Genomic DNA, 21,620 nt, shown 5'->3' with positions numbered 1-21,620 from the left:
CAACTGAACTAAAAATCACAAGTAATAAATAAATAAAAAGGCAAGAAAATTACCTGAAAATAGGCACAAGAAAACACTTAAACAATGTTTTAAAATATTCTTTTTAAAAAAGAAAATTATAAAAAAATAAATACAAAATCCACTATTGTTTTTCTTTTTTTCTGTAACATCATTTAAAAATATAAGTAAGATAATTATCATTACAGTTTTCTGGACATTTCCCTCCTCAGCTAACTTTCAGATCATTTCCTCACGTCAGCTTTCGCTATTTCTTTTTTGGTTTTCTTTCTTTTCTTTCAGGTTCCTGAGTTTAAATTCTTGTAAAAATAAAAAACTGATTTATGAGAAAAAAAGTCGTAAAAATAGTGGGTTTTACAGCAAACGTCTCCTCTAAGTGGGAACGCTGATGCTAATCTGATAATTCTGGACTAAAATCAGGAATATTTCCATTTTGCTAAATCCAGTTGCAAAGTGTGATTTTGATAAGTTCTTCCACTGCAGGCAGAATGACGATGATGAGGCTGATCCAAAATTTTAAGCCCGAGCCTCTCCCTCACCATAACACAGTGGATTTTGTGTTTAAACATAACCACGTTAACCACGTTGGTAAAATATAGTTTCAACATATTGGCGACATAATAATGTGCAAAAGTAAAACATTTGCACAAAATATTAAACAAATGTTACATTACTTGTAATTTTGTTTTGCACAGCCATGTTCAGCACTGAAATAAACCATTTAATACTTTCTTACTCACTTGTCACTCTTAAAAACAAACCCAATGTCTCCATGTGAGCACATTAACCCTGTGAGACCTGACCCTAACCCCTGAAAATTGTCGGGAGAGAGCAATGACAACTTAACAGAACGTGGCCCAAAATTTAAAAAATTTTTTTTAACTTAACTTGGAAAAAAATTAACTTAATTTTGAAGAAATTAGTAAGAAGGAAAGAAAGCTAAAAAAATAAATAAACAAGAAAATGAGTCCCCCAAACATGCTGAGAAAAAAGTCTGTATACATTTTTTTCTCTAACATAAATATAATTATGTATATAGTTTTCTGGACAATTTTCCCTTTTTTTATTTCTTAAATTTTTTCCTTAAAAATGATTTTCAGGTCTTTTTCTTGTCACCTTTTACTAATTTCTTGCAGTCTATGGGACATTTTTGCTAAATTGGTCACTACCTTTACCCCCCATGTTATTAAAAGACATCACACAAAAGCTGGGGTCTAAGGGGTTAAGGACTTGAGCAAATGTTCTTATGCTCCGACGCTGTGACTGAAAGATATTATTTTTACAATGTGCACTCCGCTGCTAAATCATGTAAAACAACAACACTAATAATGAAAAATATAAAGATGTTAAACCAGCAGCTTCCTCTTTACATAATGCCTGCCCTCAATCTCCTCCCGTCTCCATGGCGACAGCATCCCAGCCGCTTCACCGTGATGTGTGCGTGCAGGAATGTCATCTGAGAAGCAGATATCTGAGTGCTTTAGTACCACGGACAGCTTCACTGGCATAAGAGTGTTTCAGAACCACGAACAGCATTTCTAATATGAACATTTTTCAGCACCACAGACAGCACCTCTAAAAAGAACGTTTCAGCACCACAGACTGCAGCTTTAATACATGAGTGTTTCAGCACCACAGACAGCGCCTCTGATATGTTACTGTTTCAGCACCACGGACAGCTGTGCTCCGCTGCAGTGCTGCAGGGCTGTCCGTGGTGCTGAACCCAGGAGCTGCAAAACATCAGTGTGACACAGAGAGACAGAACGAGACAGTTTCTGTCCAAAAAATACATCAGTGTCTTCTAAAAATGTCCCCTGGTTGTGAACAACCTTTGTGTCTCAAATGTCACCAGAGATGATTGTGTGTCTTTCTTTATTTATGAGCGTAAACGACGACTGAAATGCAGCTCAGGAGGGTCAACACCTGCTGCTGAATCATTGTTTATGACACTGTTCGTCTTTATGCTGCAAAAACAAACTGTGTTTTTTATGTTATTTAAAGTAAACAAAAAAGTCCAACAGGTGAGGAGGCCTTTAAGACACTGATAATTGATGAAGATACTTCTTGATGCTCATAATCAACCCTTTGTATGGCGAGATTAGAAGATTTAGAAAATTATTTTTTTTAAATACCAGGAAAAATGTCAAGGAAAAAAACAAAATTTACAACGATCATAATTACATATTTTCAATTATGTAAATGATTTATTATATATTTAAGCACATTTTCCAGGTCATTTTTTTTCTTATTAAATTCTATCTTATTTTAACTAGTTTTTAGGTTATTTTCTTGTACTTTTTTTGTTTTACTAATATTTCATATTTGGGTCATTTCTCCTTTTGTTGCTCAAAAACACGAGGTCAAAGGCAATAAACAACTTGGTGAGAATTGTTCCACAAATTGCAAGAAATTAGATTTAGATTTTTTTAAGCAAGAGAAAAATGTCAAATGGAAAAACTATATCAATAGGGTCAATCAATCAAAGGGTTAAACAAGTTGCTGCAGCAGTTTTGTGGAGCAATGCATGAAAATGCGTCTTTGCAGAAAATGAAAAATGTTCGGCCTGTTTTGGGCTGTAAATCTCTGCCGTGGGGCTGAACTCTGCACACCCACCTGTGAAAACGGTTTTTAATAAAAATGCGTCAATAACAACAACAGCACGCGCGGCTCCGCTGCTGCAGGCGGCCTGCTGGTTGTGTAACCTCCGTGTTGCCGCAGTGGAGGAAAGCCCTCTCTCCGCTCTCCGCTCTCCGCTCTCCCGGTGTGTGACGTCGCTCTGCCGCCGGTCCTTTTATGGTGCGGGGATACCCGCCGTCACAGCCGGATGCGGCCCATGTTTGGGCAGCTACGAAGCGCGCGGCGGGGGGAATCCCTCGCGCCGGTGCCGACCAATAAGGCCGGGCCGGGAGTTACCTAGGAGACGGAGAGTATAAAAGCAGCGGAGGGAGCTTCAGCATCTCCATCAGCACCGAGCGGACTAACGGGACTCACCGGCAGCTCCGGAGCGGATTAATAACCACCGGGAGCTTTAAGCACCGAAAGGGAATCCCCGATCAACCTGCTCACAGGAGTTTTTACTTTACACACACCGACTGTCACACGATGCTGCTGGAGCGCGAGGACAGCTTCATGTCGGAGTTTGAGGACGCGTGCAGTGCCTGGGTGGACAGTGTGGGCTCGAGCCCGAGCGACGGGAGCGACTCTGACGTGGGATCACCTTTCTGCCAAGGTGTGTGAACCGATCAGCCGATCACAACCTGATCGATATTCACTTTATTCACTGATCAAAGTTCATGCACAAACAAGCGGAGAAACAACCTGCTGCGTTACAATACGCGAAACTGCTGCAGGCAGCTGTAGTTTGCTGCTGGCTGCAGCAGTTTGTAGCTGCAGCAGTTTGCTGCAGCTTCATATTGATTTGAGTGTGTAGGCTGCTGCTGCCCACTGACAGCTTATTATGCAATGACAATAACACCTCCTCCTCTCTCCTCCTCTCTCCTCCTCCTCTCCTCAGTCTTCTCTCCGGGAACTGACGCCTCGGACTCAGATTTCTTCTCTGACTTCAGCGACTGCTCTTCGGACACACTCTCTCCATCTCTCGGCTACACCGGCAGCTTCTTCACGGAGCCGGAGGCGGCACCGGCAGCAGCGGTACCGGCAGCAGCGGCACCGGCAGCAGCGGCACCGGCGGCAGCGGCACCGGCGGCAGCGGCACCGGCGGCGGCGGGTCTGAGCAGCACCGCGGACGCGATCCTCAACATGATCACGGAGATCGTCGGGATCTGCACGGAGATGGAGCAGCAGGGGGACCACAGCTCTCTGAGCCCGGCAGCAGCGGTTCCCTCCCCGCCGCTCTTCGCTCCGTCCCCCTGCGGGCCCCCTCCCTCCCCGCCGCCCCCCGCGGCTCCTCAGCCGGTGACGGTGAAGAGTGAGTTCGGGAGCTCCAGCTGCAGCAGCGGGTGCGGGCAGCCCTCGGTGGCCGTCAGTGAGGCTCTCTTCCCGGGCAGCGGAGACTCGGTGCTCCCGCTGTCCACTCTGGAGCAGCTGGATGTGTCGGACTTCATCGACTCTCTGCTGAGCTCCGAAGCCGCGCAGGGCGAGCCGCGGCCCGGCGTGGAGGTGAAGCAGGAGCCGCTGGGGCTGGAGGACTGGTTGAAGAGCTTAACGGCGGCTGCGCCGGTGACCGGGGGAGACTCCGGCAGCTACGTCATCAGCAGGCCGGTAGTGAAGACGGAGCTCGCGCAGAGCTCCCCCTCCTCCCTCCCCTCCACCCTGGACGCTCAGCTGCTCTCCTCGCTCCTGCAGGGCGCGTTCCCGATAGTCAACATCAGCAGCGTGCACGCGCCAGGAGCTCCCAAACTTTCACGCGCGGGAAGGAGAACTCCCGCCAAGAACGGACTGAAAGTGAAACCGTTCCCGTGCTCCGTGCAGGGCTGCGAGCGCCGCTTCTCGCGCTCCGACGAGCTCAACAGGCACGTGCGCATCCACACGGGACAGAAGCCCTTCCAGTGCACCATCTGCGCGCGCAGCTTCAGCCGCAGCGACCACCTGACAACTCACACGCGCACGCACACGGGGGAGAAGCCCTTCTCGTGCGACGTGTGCGGCAAGCGGTTCGCGCGCAGCGACGAGAGGAAGAGGCACGGGCGCGTGCACGTCAAGCAGCAGCTGCGCGCGCAGATGATGGCCGCGTACTCACTGGCCCTGAACGCGCCCGGAGTGTGATCGGGAGCGCGCTTGAGGATAAGTTTCGGGATTTGAACCGTCGACCGGAAAACGTCAGAGGCGTTTCCATGTGACGTCACACTGAAGGCGTTTTTAAGCCTGGAGGCACGTGTTTACAGGTGTCCAGGCTGCTCTCATGGCGCATGCGTGAGACTGAGTCCACAGCAGGAGGAAGAGGACTCAGAGAAATGGGGACTGGAAGACTCTGATCCCGGACCAGCAGGGTCTGGACTTTAAAGGAGCAGTCCGCCTGTTTTTACTGTAACATATTTACATTTTTGCATGATGACGTAAGAAACTGAATGTTGACGTCAGAATGTCGTGATTTTGTTTCCTGTTTTGACTTTTTCTATCTGAGGGGTTTGATGTTTGTACCACATCTCTATTTTTATAGTTTGTCTACCTCTTCCTGTGTCGCATCGATGATGTCACTTTTCTATGATGTAATCAGAGGCACGCAGGTAGCGCTGCACCGGTGCATTGTGGGACAGGTGTGTCTCGGCAGGTTGATGTTTCCTCGTGCTGCATGGAGGCTGCTGCTGTCAATAAACAAACAAACAAACAAACAAACATGAGCACGCTCTGTCGTTTCTTTCAAAAACATAAAAAAAGGCAGAAATCACTTGGTGAGAAATGTTCCACAAACTGCAAGAAATCAGTAAATGTCGATTTTGTTTTTTTAAATGCGAGGGAAAACTATATTATTAATTATCAAAAGTACAAATTTAAAATTAAGTCACAGAATTATTAGATATTTTTATGCACACTTTCCAGCCCATTTCCCTTTTTCTAAAAATGAATGAATAATAATAATAATAAATAAATTTTCAGGGGATTTTCCTGTACTTTTTTTCTTATTTCCTGCTTATTTTGGCGTCATTTTTTTTTTTTTTTTGCTCACTGAATTCTTGTCAAGTTTTTTCTCTCAAAAACATGGAAAAAGGCCAAAAACAACTTTGTGAGAAATGTTCCACAAACTGCAAGAAATTAGTAGATTTAGAATTTTATTTTTTAAATGCTAGGGGAAAACTGTATTAATAATAACCATAAATACATGTTCTATACATGTTACAGAATTTTTTTATTGATTATTATATATTTAATAGTTATATTTTTAAGCACCTTTTCCAGGTCATTTCCTATTTTATTTTAATTAATTTTCAGGTAATTTTCTTGTACTTTCTACTAATTTCTCACTAAATTTGGGGTCATTTTGTCTTTCGCTGCTCACTGACATCTTCCCACGTTTTTGACAGAAATCACTTTGCTCAGGCTGAAAGGGGTTAATTATGAGCATCATCTTCATCATCATCATCATTATCACGTTTAATGAGCATCTTCATCGCTAGAAACTTATGACAGCATCATCATCATCATTATGAGCCTCATCTCCTTCATCCTCCTCTTCCTCTTCATCCCAAATTCCGGAGCATTTCCGGTTCCATTCATCAACAGGCTGCTGTTGCCAGGCAACAGATGTTCCCATCAGCTCCGGGAACTGTGAAGGTCCTGTTGCCACGGTAACAGCGGCTCCGAAGACTCCAGTTTTGTTTTTTCACAGCGAAAAACACCCGAGTCGCCGTGAGTCATCAGTCTGAACTATAATTATAATATCAAATAAATAATGACATTTTCTATTTCATCTGACAAACAAACAGGAAACAGAGACTTTTTGGGGACTATTTTCAGCAGCGGATGATTGTGTTGGGCTGACTTTGACTTGAAAAGTGAATGTTACATGGATTACATGAACGTATTAACCCTTTTTTATTTATTTGATTTCATTTTATTGTTTTAGTTTTTCTCATTTGATTACATCTCATTTTACTTTATTTTATATATTTTATTTTATTTTATCTCATTTTATTTTATTACTTTGAGGTTTGCTGTATTATGTTGCTATTCTATTTTTATTTTTTACTGTCTGAAACCTGAACAATTTGTCATGATTTTTTCAAAAATATAGAAAAAAGGCAAGGAGCAAAATGTCCCAAAATTTGTGAGAAAATAACTAAAAACGTTTCTTTTTTTAAATCACCTGAAATTTGCCAAAAAAAGAAGAAAGAAAGGAGTTAATAAAATTAAAAATTATCATTATTAACATTATTGTCATCATTATTACTATTACTAATACTACTACTACTGTTTGTTTGAGTCTGAACATAAAAAAATCATCACCTGCTGCTGTGATAATCATGACTGTATTAAAGTCTTTATATTTAAAATATATATTGAGACAAAGACAAACGTGTCCTCCTCTAAATGTTGTGATCGCCCTCCAGTGGCCTCCAGTCAGCAGCGCAACTTTCTGCCAACCAGAGCCGTCTCCATCACCACACAAACTACATTAATAATAATAATAATAATGATAATCATAATCATAACAACAATAATAATAATGAAAAAAGGTACATCATGCATGTAGTACATCGAAAATAAGTCATTATTATTATTATTATTATTTCCATCTAAAAACATAGTGGCCTCATGAAAAGGCAGAAGGCAGAAGATTCCTTAATTAATGAACATTTGATATTTATGATTAGGACTGATGTTGTTTAAAAAAATAAACTTAAAGAAAGTAGAAAAATAAAATATTTCATAGCCTGATTTTGCAAAGTGCATTTTGTGAGCAGAGCGATATGAGTGTGAATATTTGACAATGAACATAAAATAATAACGTATAAAAATCAATGTTGCTGCTAATCACTGACATATTGAGGGCCGTGACCACAATCAAAATAAATAAAAATGCAGTATGCCAGAAATACCCGGATGTCATACTGATTCAGACATCACACAGCTGTGCAGACCTAACCAACCAGATGGGGTCCTCGGTTTGCTCTCGTGTTACACTTTATTAATTAGCCAAAATCATATTTGTATCTTTTCAGCTCATTTACAGTACTTTTATCAGGTAAACCACATACCGGAGTCTGCTAATGAGAGTACAAGTACACAGGAGACATGAGCGAAGTTATTCTTTACGTTTTAGAGATTTTTAAGGATTTTAAGAGCGCAGCGAGAGAGACAGAAACAGACAAAGCGGGGACAACACACAGCGAAGGACCGCGAGCCGGAATCGAACCCGCGACGCTGCTATCACATGACCATCACACGAGCCCGCGCTTCCACACAACACTCAGTCAGGGGTTAAACAAAGGTAACACCGGTACACCCGGTCACTTCCGGCCGTTATAAAGGTGTTAATCGTCTCTCAGGTGAGCCTTCACCACCATCGTCTGTAAACATCACCTGTTTACTCTGTTTCAAACCGTAAATCGATGCTACGGTACCGGTTTTACTGTTGTTTGCTTCCGCTTTCAAAAACCGGAAACCAGCCAAGTCTGACTCAGCAAACTGCAGGATCCACCTGAACAGCTGTACTGCGTACTACTGCGGAACGCAGTATGAGTACGTAGTGGATACTGCATACTACTGCGGAACACAGTATGCAGTATGTAGTGGATACTGCATATTACTGCGGAACGCAGTATGAGGATACTGCATACGGACTGCAACTGTAGTACGAGTACGCCGCTTCCAACACAGCCATAAACAACACGCTCACCTGTCTATCAAGCACACCTGAAGTCCTCTATGATCTGCTGCAGGTTCACCCACACTCCCAGTAGAGCCAGTAGAGCCAGTAGAGCCAGTAGAGCCAGTAGAGCCAGTCTCCCCGGTGCTGGCGCGTCCGTAAACGCCGGAGTCACTTGTAGAAATCCACCATCGGTATGTTAGCATTTAGCACGCTAGCCACACCCAGCATGCACCTGTCCGTGACGCAACGCTGCAGGTGTGTTTGATTGGCTGTCGTCACCACGTGATGCGTGACGTCACTGCTTACCTTAAAGGAAATGTTCCGGTACAATCAGTTATATTTATTTTGAAATTTAAATATCTTTTTTTACTCCTGAATTCTAATTAATTAAAATTATGTGTATTTTTTTGTCATGTATGAATGTTGTCAATAACTATTTAAATGTATTTTGTATTTAATTACATGTTTCTCAGTAACTAACTGATTAGTAATATTTATTCTGTATTTAATTACATTTTTTTCTCAGTAACTACAGTTATATTTATTTTGCTATTTAAATTTGGTTTTGTTAACTATAACTGACTGAAATAACATTAGTGCTGTTATTTAATAAGCTTTATCTCAGTAACTGTAATGGATTACAATCATATTAATTTGATTTAAATACATTTTATCTCAGTAACTATAACTGATGAAAATTGTTTTTTTCTCTTTTTCTCAGTTCATTTAACTGATATAAATTACATTTATTTTTAATTTAATCACATTCTCAACATTTCAACACATTCATGATCAATAATTGTTATTATTATTACTGTTGTTGTTATTGTTATTATTATTATTATTATTATTATTATTATTATTATTATTATTATTATTATTATTATTATACTTCTGATATGTAAAAATGATGATGATGATGCTCCGCCATTATCTCCACATCAGGATGACTCGTCACGCGGCCTTTACGTCACCAGCAGCATGCAGAGGGGAGGGGGCGCGCGGGGCGGCGGTTAGTACACACACACACACACACACACACACACACACACGGAAGCATCCTCCGTCGCTGCTGCTGCACGAGACCGCTCCGGTGTTAACGGTCAGGATCGCGCGGACAGATCTGATCGATCGGCTGCACGAGCCCGGAATGAATTCCTGAGCGGGAAAAAATGGGGTGAAACCATGGCGACGGATTTTAGGATTAAAGTGAGTGAGTGACGGAGCGACAGATCAGCGAGATTTACAGGTGAGAGTGAAGTTATTTACGCGGTAAACACGCGGGAACACTGAACCCGCTTCCTGTCAGACAGCTTTATGAAGAAATGATTATATTCAGATTATTTAGAAAATATATATCTGAAAATATAGCTATTTTGGTGCTTTTTAAAATATTATTATTTATGTTGGTAAATTTATTTCTTTTCAAAAAATTCTGGGCAATTTTTTCTATTTTTTTAATTTAACAAAAGAAAAATATTTTTCCTTTGAAATTGTTGGTGATTTTTTCTTTACAACTGTTACCACAATTCTCTTTTCTTTAAAGGTTCTAGACACATTTTTCACTCTAAAAAGTTTTGGTGATTTTCTTTTCTCGTAAAATTCTTGGCTTTTTTTAAAAAGACTTTTTGGCATTTTTTCATTTTTGGTGATATTATTTTTTTTAATTCTTTTGGTGATTTTTTAAAAAGTTTTTCTATGGGACGATTTTTCTTTTCCTTTAAAAAAAATGTTGGTGATTTTAAACATTGTTTTGCTTTTTCTTTAAGGCTTTTTTTGGGTGATTTTTTTTTTCAATTTTAAAATAAAACATGCCCTCCATTGACATTTGTTATGGTCCTTGAACTCATCATGTGGGACGAACACTTCATGCACAATAACTCGTCTCTGTGAGGCTGCACTCACAAAACTGTGACCTGTCGTCCGTTTGCACGAAGGATTTTAAAACTGCCTCCAGAAAACTCAAATTTAACGTTTCGTTCACGAGATCCACAAAATAACCGAAGGTAAACAAAGAGAGTCCACGCCCAGCCGCGTCTTTCTCCCTGCTCATCCAGCCACATTTTAAATTCCTCCACATGGGGCTGACCAGAGGACACACACACACACACACACACACACACACACACACACACGTGCAGTCAGTGGGGTGGAAGATGCACGCTTCAGTTAACGATTAGCCTTACACACACACACACAGACACGGCCTACTAATGTCAGATCCATCAGGCGTGTGTGTGTGTGTGTGCATGTGCGTGTGTGTGTGCATGTGTGTGTGTGTGTGTGTGTGTGATATTCAAACACGAATCATCACGACTGACAGCGACTCTTAGAAACACGTCCTGCTGGAGCGTTTGCTGTTTTTAATCTGCAGATTATTTCACTCATTAAATCTTTATCAATAAAATCAATTATGCATCACACACACACACACACACACACACACACACACACACACACACACACACACTGACCCAGTTTCTGTCAGGTTGCTTCAGTCTCGAGGACGGAGCGTCTCTGTGCCGTCACTCCGTCTCTCTGCAGCGTTTCTATTCTTCCTGTTTTATCTTACAGGTCTGCAGCTTCCTGCTGAAACATGTCTTCCTCCTCGTCCTCGTCCTCAGAGCTGCCCTACTTTTGTCCTCGCTGTGGCGACGACTTTCGTTTCTCGTGTGTACCTGAGCTCCGGGCTCACCTGGTCAGCCGGCACACCTATGAGACGCTGCTGGTGCTGTCGCAGGTAAACATGCAACTCACGACTGTTTCCTCTGTTGATTCATGAGTCCTTTATTTTCCACCAGCTGCTGTTCTCCGAAAACAGTAAAAATGTCCGTTCAGTTTCCTAACGGTTCGATTCTCCGCCTTTGGCTCTACGCCTAAATTTGGAGAAACCTCGAATGAGAAGTGGCCCTTCAAAACCGAGCCTCAGGGAACCGGGATTCAAATATTACCCGAGGACATCAAGTAACTAAAAGTTAGTGAAAAATAATGAATAACATTTGAAACAGCTAAAAGTAACTGATAAGCAGCCAAATCTGGCCCCTGATAGGGCCCCCAGTGGCCCCCAACCATTTTCTAATTCACAATAAAAACAAAGTGACTGACTCTGTGAACAGTTTTTGTCCTTTCAGTCTCCATAAGAGACTAAAAGGACAAAAACAGAGACATGAAACGGCATCAACATAGAGCTTGTTGATCAAAGAAAGAGCCAGAGGAGGATCCCCCACACCCCCGACAGAGGACACAGCTGAGACACTGATGTCCTCTCAGACACATCCGAAAATCCTAAAAATGCCCTGAAATCCTGGAAACGTCCTAAAATCCTAAAAATCCCCTAAAATCCTGAAAATGTTCTAAAAAAAAACTAGAAATGTCTCAATTTTGAGAAATTTCCTAGAATCGCAGAAAATGTACGGGGCTGCTGCGAGTGGCCCCTGGTCCCTGTCGTTCTGTAAAAGTGGCCCCCGGTCAAAGCAGCTAATTCAGCTGCAGAAGTAGAAACTCTCTCTGTGGCACTAGACGTTTTAACTGTGGCGGGCCGCCTCAGACAGACAGGCCGCCTCAGACAGACGGGCCGGGGTTGACTTCCTGTCTCGTTTCAGGCTCGGGTCCGGAGCTCCAGGCCTGGCGCTCTGCTCCCAGCCGCCGGCCGAGCTGAAGCCCAGAGACGGAGCTCCTCTCTGGGCCTGCCGCTGCCGCTGGCCTGCCTGGATCTGGCCTCGTCGGCGGCCTCCGTCCAGCTGCTCCGAAACATGTTCGGCCCCTCGGAGCGCGCTCTGCCGTCTCCCGCGGAGGAGCCGTCCACCGCTCTGGCCCTCCCCGGCTCTCTGGGGCCTCTCCCAGGGGCCAAACTGGACGGGGCGGGGGTCCGGCTGGGGCTGGAGCTCGGGCTGTCAGTGGGCATCGGGCTGGAGGAGCGGCTGGGGCTCGGCCTGGACCGCAGGATCGCCAGGACGTTTGCGGAGGTGGAGGAAAGGGTTAACCGCCGAATGGGCCGGCTGAGGGCGGAGCTTCAGAGGAGGGAGGCGGAGCTAGAGCGGGAGCGGCGGGGCGGGGAGCGGCTGAGGAGTGAGAAACAGGAAGTGGAGGAGAGGGCGGCGTACCTGTCCAGACAGGTGGGTGACAATCAGCTCAGGGTTCAAAGGGTTAAACACGTGTGCGGTTCTGCTTTTAATGTACGTGCCTGATTTTGGTCCCTCAGGTGTCTGCTGCCGTGGAGATGATGGAGAGATTAAAGATCGATCTGGAGGGAAAAGAGAGAGAGCTGAACGAACGACAGCAGTCAGTGAAAACAGTTTCTTTCTTTCCTCCAGAAAAACCGAAGAAAGAAAGAAAAAGAGGAAAAGACGACAAAAAAGCGACTTAAAAATTACCTTTCAGTTGATGTTTAGATGTTCTAACTTTTTTTTTAAAAAAAATCTATATTTATAATTTTCCTATTTTTGACATATTCAAAATAATATTACTGAGAAATATTACATTTTTAGTCCTTTTTTACGGTAATTTTCCTCTTTTGTTTTTCTGCCTGCTTATTTTCAGGGATGTTTCTTAAGCTTATTTTCTTTCTCCCATGTTTCTGAAAAAAAAATCAAGCAAATTTGAGTCAAGTTTCAAAGGGTTAATGAGAGCAGATCAAACATGACAGTTAAAAAATATACAGTTAACATCAATCTGACGTGTTTTTCTTTCTGTGAAGCTCTCTGGAAACCGTTTAATATATTTCATATAATATATGATGAAGCATATATATGAATGTAATTATTGTTATTATTATTATTTCATTATATAACATTATTATTATTATTTAATTATATAACATTATTATTGTTTAATTATATATCTTTGTTATTATTATTATTATTATTATTATTATATAACCTGTAATTTAAACAGATTTTATAGAACAAAATGCAGCATCAGTGATCTTTTGTCTGCTCATTATGACGAGAGAAAAACAACATGATGCACACGCAGAGGACACGTCACGTTTAGTCTGCATCACTGGACACACACACACACACACACACACACACACACACACACACACACACACACACACATGGCTGTGGTTTGCAGTGATGTGAATGTCAGATGACAGCAGCCCTGAGGGGGTGTGTGTGTGTGTGTGTGTGTGTGTGTGTGTGTGTGTGTGTGTGTGTGTGTGACCTCCTGTATTTCTGCATATTGTTTTGTTAATATCTATTTATATTCATAACGATCAGCGTTTAAAGCTGTTAATTAACAAATTAATCCCTAAAATCTGAATGAATCTCGTGTCACTCTGAGGTCGCGTCGGGTCCGTATAAATATTTTGTGTTTCTGCGTCTGAATATAAACGCATGATTTCTGTATTTCAGGGAGATGGTGGACATCGAGTGTTTTCTGAGGGAGACGGCGGAGAAAGAGGCCGAAGCCAAATCCAGACTGCAGGTGACAAACCTCGCTGTCGTCTCCGTCGTGCACGTCTTCACTTTTCAGGGGAATTTTGTGAATTTTGCGTTTGTTTTATTTTTGTTGTACTGTGAGACTTTTGAGAAAGTCACAGTTTTGTTTCACAAATCTGAGTAAAAACGATGATGATGACCATCGGAAATTTGAAAACCCAACGATTATTTCTGTTTTCTGTTAAATTGTGTCATTTTTGGCTTTTTTTTTAAAAAAAAGCACGCCATCCAAACCTGCAGAAGGTATGTTTGTTTGAAAAATCACCAAAAAATTGTCGCCAAAAAATCACCAAAAGTTGTTTTTTTTAGATTTTAATGACAACATTTGGAGACATTTCTTTCCTTTACAAAGGTTTTGGTAAGAAAATGTTTTTTTTTTTTTTAATTTTTTTCCTTTAAACATTTCTGGCGATTTAAAAAAAAAAATATTTAAGATTTTTTTTTGGGGGGGGGTTTAAAAAAGGTTTGATGATTTTTAAAAAAATGCTTAAGTTTTTTTTAAAGATTTAAAGATTTTTTTTTAGGTTTTAGTGATTTTTGAAGAAAAAATATAGATTTTTTTTTTTTTTAACTTCTGCAGGTTTCAAGTACGTTTTCTTTAAAACTAACCAGAAATGACCCCATTTCTCACAGCCAGAAACTGTAAAAATGAGAGATTGTTGTTGAATAGACAGATCATGTGTTTTTAAATGTGTCTTAAATATGGTTCAAAGGGGCTGAAAAAGTCTGGATTCTGACTCTACCTGCAGGAAATGTCGAGTGTTTTGCAGTAAACATACAAATGTTGGACTCGTTTGTCGTTTCAGGTGTTTATTGAGACGCTGTTGGAGCGAGCCGACCGAGCGGAGCGACACTTACTGCTGCTCACCTCACACACACCCCGCAACCTCTACACGCACCATCGCCACGACGACGCGTACGCAGACCCCTACACACTCACCGAGGGATACACACCTGTCGCCGGCCGGGGGGGACGCAGCCTGGACGGCAGCACCGATGACATCATCGCGGACAAGATGCAGGCGACCTTCGGCAACCGGGTCAGAAAATCCAAAACATGAGAAACGTGTCGAATAAATGTTTGTTTTCACTGGAAATTTTTAAAACATGAAAAAAGTAGAAATTGACCACATTTAACTGGACTCACGCCGTCCTCCTCCTGTCGTCTCTGTTGTCCTCAGAGGAGTTACAGCGTCTCAGGCTCCTGCAGACTCGGAGAGCAGCTGCTCAGCCACCATCACTACAGGTCATCACACACACACACACACACACACTCACACACACACACACACACACTCACACACACACACACACACACACACACACACACACACACACACACACACACACACACACACACACACACACACACACACACACACACACACACACACACACACACTCACACACACACACACACACACACACACACACACACACACACACACACACACACACACACACACACACACACACACACACACACACACACACACACACACACACACACACACACACACACACACACACACACACACACACACACACACACACACACACACACACACACACACACACTCACACACACACACACACACACACACACACACACACACACACACACACACACACACACACTCACACACACACACACACACACACTCACACACACACACACACACACACACACACACTCACACACACACTCACACACACACACACACACACACACACACTCACACTTTTTGGGAAAAGTCTTGATAGGTTGTTTATGGCTGGTTCTTTTTTTTTTTTAAAGCAGTTTGCTCTGGTTTCTCAGATGTCTGTGAAAGGGTTAACTGACGGACAGACGAGCTCAGCTTTTAGCCTCCGTGTTCATGTCTCTGATGTGTCCTCTGTGTCTCGCAGTGGACTGACGGGTCGCATGCGGACTTTGTCTCTGGGATCAGGGGGGAGGGACGGCGAGACGGGCTCGGTCCTCCTCCACTACGCTCCGTCCTGGACCCGCCGAGAGAGAGCAGGAGACGGGAGGACGGAGAGACTGTGGTGCGTAAAAGAAAAAGAAGTATTCTGATCCTTCACTGAAGGAAAAGTACTTATACCACCCAGTGAAAATACTCTGTTACTGTGAGAGTCCTGCATTTAAAATGTTACTTAAGTAAAAGTATAACCAGGAAAATATACTTAAAATCTGAAGTAAAAGCATCCAATACAGAAAAATCTGTAAAAAAATACCCAAAAACCAACACCCGAAAAACTTAAAAGTATTTAAAAAGAAGAAAATACACCCCAAAAGCCAAATTAAAAAAACAACTAACACCTCAAAACTCAAAATTATAAAAAAAACCCCAAAAAAATCTAAATAATAAAAAAATAGGAATAGATGGTCCCAAAAAAATACCTAAAAAATATGCACAAAGCACCCATAAAATACCTACAAAAATCCCCCTAAAAGATCGAACAAAGTTCTAGTACGTAAAGTTATATTAAGTATAAGTATATAAGTATAATGTGGCATTAAAAGAAAATACTCAGTTACTCACGCTCGTCGTCTCCTCCTCCTGCTGCGTTTCAGGGTCGGCGAGGGCGGCTGCGGGAGAACGTGGAGCAAAAGAAACCGCCGCCACCACAGCACTGAGGAGGAGGAGGAGGAAGAGGAGGAGGAGGAGGAAGAGGAGGAGGAGGAGGAGGGGCTGTGGAGCAGCGCTGAGATGAGGAGGCTCGTCTTCGCCAGGACGCACACACCTGCTTCAGGTAAACTTATCACAGCTGGTTGCTGCAAACGCTTCCTGTGGCTGCTTCACAATAAAAGCCTGTATTTGTCATCCCGCAGACGCCCCCTCCTCCTCTCTCCGCTCCACCCCCTCCCGTTGTCAAGGCGACAGGCAGCTGGGGGCGGACACCCTGCGGCTGAGGGCGGGGCTTTTCTGCGTGTTTCCGTATCTGGACGTGCGCTCGCTGCTGCGGGCGGCCGAGGTCTGCTCCGATTGGCGGTTTGTTGCCAGGCACCCGGCGGTTTGGACACGCCTCCGGCTGGAGAACGCCAGAGTGTCTGCGGAGGTAGAGGAGCCAACGTCATCTTCATCATCATCATCATCATCATCGTCAAACTGTCTCATCATCTTTTTAAGAGGTTTTAGAGTTACTACTGTCAACAAATGTCACTACTGTCGTCATTTTATTCATTTATTTATTTAATGTTTATTCATTTGTTTGTTTTTTGTTTCTTTTGAAAGGGACGAAGTTTATTAATGAACATCGGTAAAAAATACGAATGTAAATATGCCAGAGTTAGCACGACTTATAATCTACAACCGTCGTCCTACGGCAGGTAAAAGACCATAGAAATATCAAGAAAGAACGATAAAGGAAAGAAGAAAAAAAACGGACCAGAAGAAAACCACAAGAAAAAAACTACAAGAAAAATAATAAATAAATTTAAAAAATCACCTTTTTAAAAAAACAAAACAAAGCAAAACAAAAACTCACCATAAAATTATAATTTAAAAAAACAGGTGGAAAAAGGGTGTTTGTTGGGGACTATTTTCAACGGCGGATTAATTTCCATTTTTTTGTGTTTCTTTGTGTGTAGTTCCTGACCACTCTGTCTCAGTGGTGTACGCAAACCCAGTCTGTGGTTCTGAACAACCTGAAGCCTCGAAGCAGACGTGCCAACGAGACGCGAGAGGACTACCACAAAAACACACGGTAAATGACCGTTACAGGTTTGTCTACGCTTGTGAGGACTCTTGCCTCTAACCTAAATCCCCGACTCTCATCCTAACATGAATCAGATTCTCAGCTTGAACCTTAACACTAAGTTTTAACCTTTAAACAGTCTGTTGGATCAGTGAGGACCGGCCAAAATGTCCTCATAAAGCTGACATGTCCCCACAACAAATGCAAGCTGACAGAGGTCCTCACAAAGAAGCAAAACCAAACTAAATACACACACCTGAAAGAGCGTGGCACACTAACAAAATTTAAGGCTTTTTAAAAAAAATTTTAAATCTCTCTTAAAACAAACAAAAAACCTTGACATGTTGCTATGGTAACAACATCTAATTCAGGTCCAGCTGTCGTCTGATTGGTCAGAAGTGGACAGGTAACATGACGAAGTGTTGACGTGACAGCGTGCGTTATCAGGACACCGAGGTGTGACAGGAGAAGAGACGTGCTGCCTCAGTGCATTCTGGGAGTTGTAGTTGGTAACCTGTGTGTGTTTGTGTCAGGGGCAGTGTGGAGGCGGGGCTGGAGGCGCTACTGCGGTCAGCAGGTGGCAGTCTGCTCTACCTGTCCGTCTCTCAGTGTCCTCACGTCCTCACCGACAGGACGCTGTGGCTCGCCAGCTGCTACAGCAGGAACCTGCAGACGCTCACATACAGGTGACGCTGTACCTGACTGTTCACCTGACTGTTCACCTGCATGTTTGTTTACCTGTCTTACTGATCGCCTGTCTGTGTCTGCAGGAGTTCGTCTGACCCTCTTGGTCACGAGGTTCTCTGGGCCCTGGGTGCGGGCTGCAGGAACATCAGCAGCCTGCAAGTGGCTCCGGCTCACCCCTGGTCAGTAACACTCACTCACACTCAGGAGTCCAGTCACAGAGGGACGGTCCCCCGGTTTCATGATAAACAGAAAGAGAGATTGAGCGGATCAATACGCTGCACACCGCTCTACAATAAAATGAGATTTTAACCATTTTAAAAAGTACAATGTATGGTGAAGTTGTGATTTGGACAAAATTGAAAAGTTGTGCAGAATTCTCTGGGACTGACTGAAATTGCCATTAATTTTTCCAATCGCAAAATCCAGGAGGAACTGATTTTGAGTGTGTTCACATTTAAAGCTTTACTTTAAATAATTCAAATATGGAACAAATGACTTAACTCACTCTCTCTCAGTCAACAGCCCACTCGTTTTGGTAACCGCTGCCTGCAGACGATTGGTCGATGCTGGCCACACCTCCGTTCGCTCAGTGTGGGCGGGGCCGGCTGTGGCACTCAGGGACTGGCTGCTTTGGGTAGGTTAAAAAAAAAAAAAAAAAAAGAAAGAAAGAAAACAGTTGCATTTTTTTGCAGATTTTTACAAATTCTGTTACAAATATGTCATCATATTTGACAGTGTGTGAAGGATTTAATTTTTTCTCATATGTTTAATTTTTTTGTGTGAGTAGATTTCTTGCCAGCTACACACAGAAACAGGAATTCATATGAAATCGTACTTTTTAGTTTGAGGTAAAAACGTTTTGTCACACTTTACGTTACACACATTTTAGCGGTAACATCAATAAAGTGGGCTTGTTGCTAATATCAGAAATATTTAAGTGGCATTATTAAAAAACAAAAGTACATGATTTAAGAAAATGAATAAATAATTAAGCGACTTTCAGCAAATGAGAAACTTTTCCAAAGTTAGGAAGAGCTGATATCACTTTTTAACCCTTTGGAATCCGAACAAATTGATTGATTTTCTTTAAAAAAAAAAAAAATCTAAAAAAATGGAAAGAAGGCAGCAGGAAACTTGGTGAGAAATGAACCAAATGTTAACAAGATATTATAGTTAATTTTAAAAAAGTGAAAATTAGCACACTAGAAAAGAAAAGTAAAAAGACCAATAAATGACCTGAATAGATGCTAAAATAAAAAATAAATAACAGACGTAATAATATTTAGTATACATGTTTTTTTAAATTTTATATAAATAATTACATTAATTTCATGAAGTTTCCCTTTTTTTTAAAAGGCTAATTTTCTTTAATAATTTCTTGTGGTTTACATTTATGCCAATTTGCTGATTTATTTGGGAAGCACATTGAGTCCTAAGCTTAAAAAGTGCTCTAAAAATCAGGATTATTTTTTTAAATTCCTCAATCGTGATGTTAAGAAAATACATTTTGTGGATTATAAATAAAGGATCACTAAAATGACGTACAGCAGTAACGCGTGTTGAGTTAGTGTATTTGTGTCGTGTGCATGTGCGTGTGTGCGTGTGTGTGTGTGTGTGTGTGTGTGTGTGTGTGTGTGTGCAGTGCACTCCTGTGCTCACCTGCAGGTGTTGGAGCTGGAGCGTATTACCGACCTCGGCCTGCAGGCGGCGACGGAGCTGTGCTCAGCGGGCCTGAAGAGTCTGGAGACTCTGATCCTGACACACACACCCGTCAGCGGTCAGGCCATCCTGCACTTCCACAGTGAGACACACCGACTCTGAACACACACACGACACGATCACACCGACATGTAAAGGGTTAATAACGAGTCCTCCGTGTGTGTGCAGGTGTGTGTGAGAACATCAGGCGTATAACGGTCGAGGTCTCCGTGTCGGATTACTTTGAGGAGCCGGACAGTCAGGAGGCTCAGCATCTGTTTGGAGAAATCCTCAACACGCTGAAGGTGAGAAAAACACACACATTCACACACATTTTTATCCATACATTTCCAGGGATATTTCCAGGACTTTTCCAGGACTTCGAGGCAAATTTTAAATACCATACATTCTCTGATCTTTAAAAATATGTAATATTATAAAAAATGATTAATTCAGAACAGGGTTAGAACTGAATATTTAAATATATAACTCTGGGAAATTAATTATCTAAAATGGCTTTATTTTGTTTATATCTTACTGCTGATTTTAAAGAAAAAATGTTTTTGGAAGGTGTGATATCTTTAAAATGTTTTGACGATGTTTTTTGTTTGTTTGGTTTTTTTTTTACAAGGGCAGATTTTCTTTTTTTTAAAATCACCAAAAGTATTATTATTATTATTATTATTATTATTAATTGTATTATTATTATGATTATGATTATGATTGTTATTATTATATTACTATGATTATTCTTATTATTCTTGTTATTATTATTATTATTATTATTATTATTATTATTATTACTATGATGATTATTATTATGATTATTATATAATTATTATTATTTTTACCTTGTGTGTTATTATTAGTGGGTTGATGATGGTGTTTTCTGTCCTCAGGTTCTTCAGAAGCGTCCTGGACTGTGTGACGTCCTGCAGGTTAAAGCTGAAGGATTTCACTGAGCTCAGTTAGTCCTCACAAAGAAAGACAAACAACAACAACAACAACAACAACAACAACAACAACAACAACAACAACAACAACAACACACAAACAGCCCCACTTAAAAAACGAAAAAAAATCCACAATCTCCAAAAGCTCTAACTCAATAAGGAGTTATATGAAATATGAACGTGTGATCTTCCAAAAACAAAAATTGAAACTCCAACACAGTTTTGTCACAGTTAAGCCTTTTACATAAACTTTATTATTTCACTTTAATGTGTCGCAGCTCCATTTTCTCCCACTTTTAAGTCTGATTTTTGCACCGAATTAAGAAAATCCTTAATCTCCCTTCACATAAACTTTTATTGTTTTAAACAACACTGTAAAATGTCTTTTTTTTACTCTATTTTTGACAAAACCTGAACCTCAACAAAACCTTTATCTTTCCTAATAAACCCAATAAAACCTCCTCCTTAAAATAAGCCCCTTTCTCATGAACAAACCCTCATTTCTTTTGAGCTTTATTTTTACTCGGCTGCTTCACAGCGAAGCTCCAGCCAAAAATATTAGCAATAAGGATGTTCGAAAAATCCTTATGAAACCTGAAAAAGCCATAATTCCTCTACTGAAGTAATAGAAAACCTTAATTTGTAGCTTAGATTAAACCCTGATCCTTTAGCTTTACACCGTTAAAAGCACAAGCGCACGTATGCACAGACGTGTTTGCACACTGACGCACACCAAAGACGCGTCGGAGACGTTTGTGATGGAAAAGCGAAATCGATCATTTGTGTGGTTACGGCTCAGAGGTGCCTCATGTGTCATTTTACCATCAATAAACGTGTTTTTTTCAGTGAGTT

General features: G+C 41.8%; 2 protein-coding genes and 1 long non-coding RNA gene across 3 annotated transcripts; 2 read left to right on the top strand and 1 right to left on the bottom strand.

The window, feature by feature from the left end:
• Positions 1 to 2,994: 2,994 nt before the first annotated feature.
• LOC121962103 (uncharacterized) lies at positions 2,995 to 5,313 on the top strand. Its single transcript, XM_042512298.2, has 2 exons — positions 2,995 to 3,247; positions 3,533 to 5,313. The coding sequence occupies exons 1-2, from the start codon at positions 3,121 to 3,123 to the stop codon at positions 4,741 to 4,743; spliced, it is 1,338 nt and encodes a 445-aa protein (XP_042368232.2). The 5' UTR covers positions 2,995 to 3,120; the 3' UTR covers positions 4,744 to 5,313.
• A 5,314-nt stretch (positions 5,314 to 10,627) lies between these two features.
• Positions 10,628 to 18,747, bottom strand: LOC121962137 (uncharacterized). Its single transcript, XR_015775684.1, has 6 exons — positions 18,169 to 18,747; positions 16,275 to 16,783; positions 14,879 to 15,772; positions 14,686 to 14,758; positions 12,471 to 12,530; positions 10,628 to 12,390 (listed from the first exon to the last, which is right to left on the bottom strand). It is a non-coding gene; the product is annotated as an uncharacterized LOC121962137 (long non-coding RNA).
• LOC121962082 (F-box only protein 41-like) lies at positions 10,884 to 21,617 on the top strand. The gene is made up of 16 exons (XM_088073406.1): positions 10,884 to 11,027; positions 11,890 to 12,402; positions 12,489 to 12,568; positions 13,645 to 13,717; positions 14,538 to 14,771; positions 14,913 to 14,977; positions 15,640 to 15,777; positions 16,307 to 16,485; positions 16,565 to 16,791; positions 17,324 to 17,439; positions 17,964 to 18,116; positions 18,201 to 18,296; positions 18,633 to 18,751; positions 19,760 to 19,918; positions 20,005 to 20,120; positions 20,715 to 21,617. Exons 1-16 carry the CDS (start codon positions 10,884 to 10,886, stop codon positions 20,775 to 20,777), a joined length of 2,475 nt encoding a protein of 824 aa, XP_087929532.1. The 3' UTR covers positions 20,778 to 21,617.
• The last annotated feature ends 3 nt before the right edge of the window (positions 21,618 to 21,620 follow it).

Source organism: Plectropomus leopardus, chromosome 23 (genome assembly GCF_026936395.1).
Source record: "Plectropomus leopardus strain MGB_pleo_1.0 chromosome 23, ASM2693639v1, whole genome shotgun sequence".
NCBI lineage: Eukaryota > Metazoa > Chordata > Actinopteri > Perciformes > Serranidae > Plectropomus > Plectropomus leopardus.
Note: the sequence above shows the minus strand (reverse complement) of the source record. Positions and strands in the feature narration are given on the sequence as shown.

Excerpts from the sequence above, each read along its gene's own strand:
- LOC121962082 (XM_088073406.1), top strand. The coding sequence starts at position 10,884 with ATGTCTTCCTCCTCGTCCTCGTCCTCAGAGCTGCCCTACTTTTGTCCT. Across the intron at positions 17,440-17,963 it reads GACTACCACAAAAACACACG|GGGCAGTGTGGAGGCGGGGC; the intron begins GTAAATGACCGT and ends TGTTTGTGTCAG. Across the intron at positions 18,297-18,632 it reads GTGGCTCCGGCTCACCCCTG|TCAACAGCCCACTCGTTTTG; the intron begins GTCAGTAACACT and ends ACTCTCTCTCAG.
- LOC121962103 (XM_042512298.2), top strand. The coding sequence starts at position 3,121 with ATGCTGCTGGAGCGCGAGGACAGCTTCATGTCGGAGTTTGAGGACGCG. Across the intron at positions 3,248-3,532 it reads GGGATCACCTTTCTGCCAAG|TCTTCTCTCCGGGAACTGAC; the intron begins GTGTGTGAACCG and ends TCCTCTCCTCAG.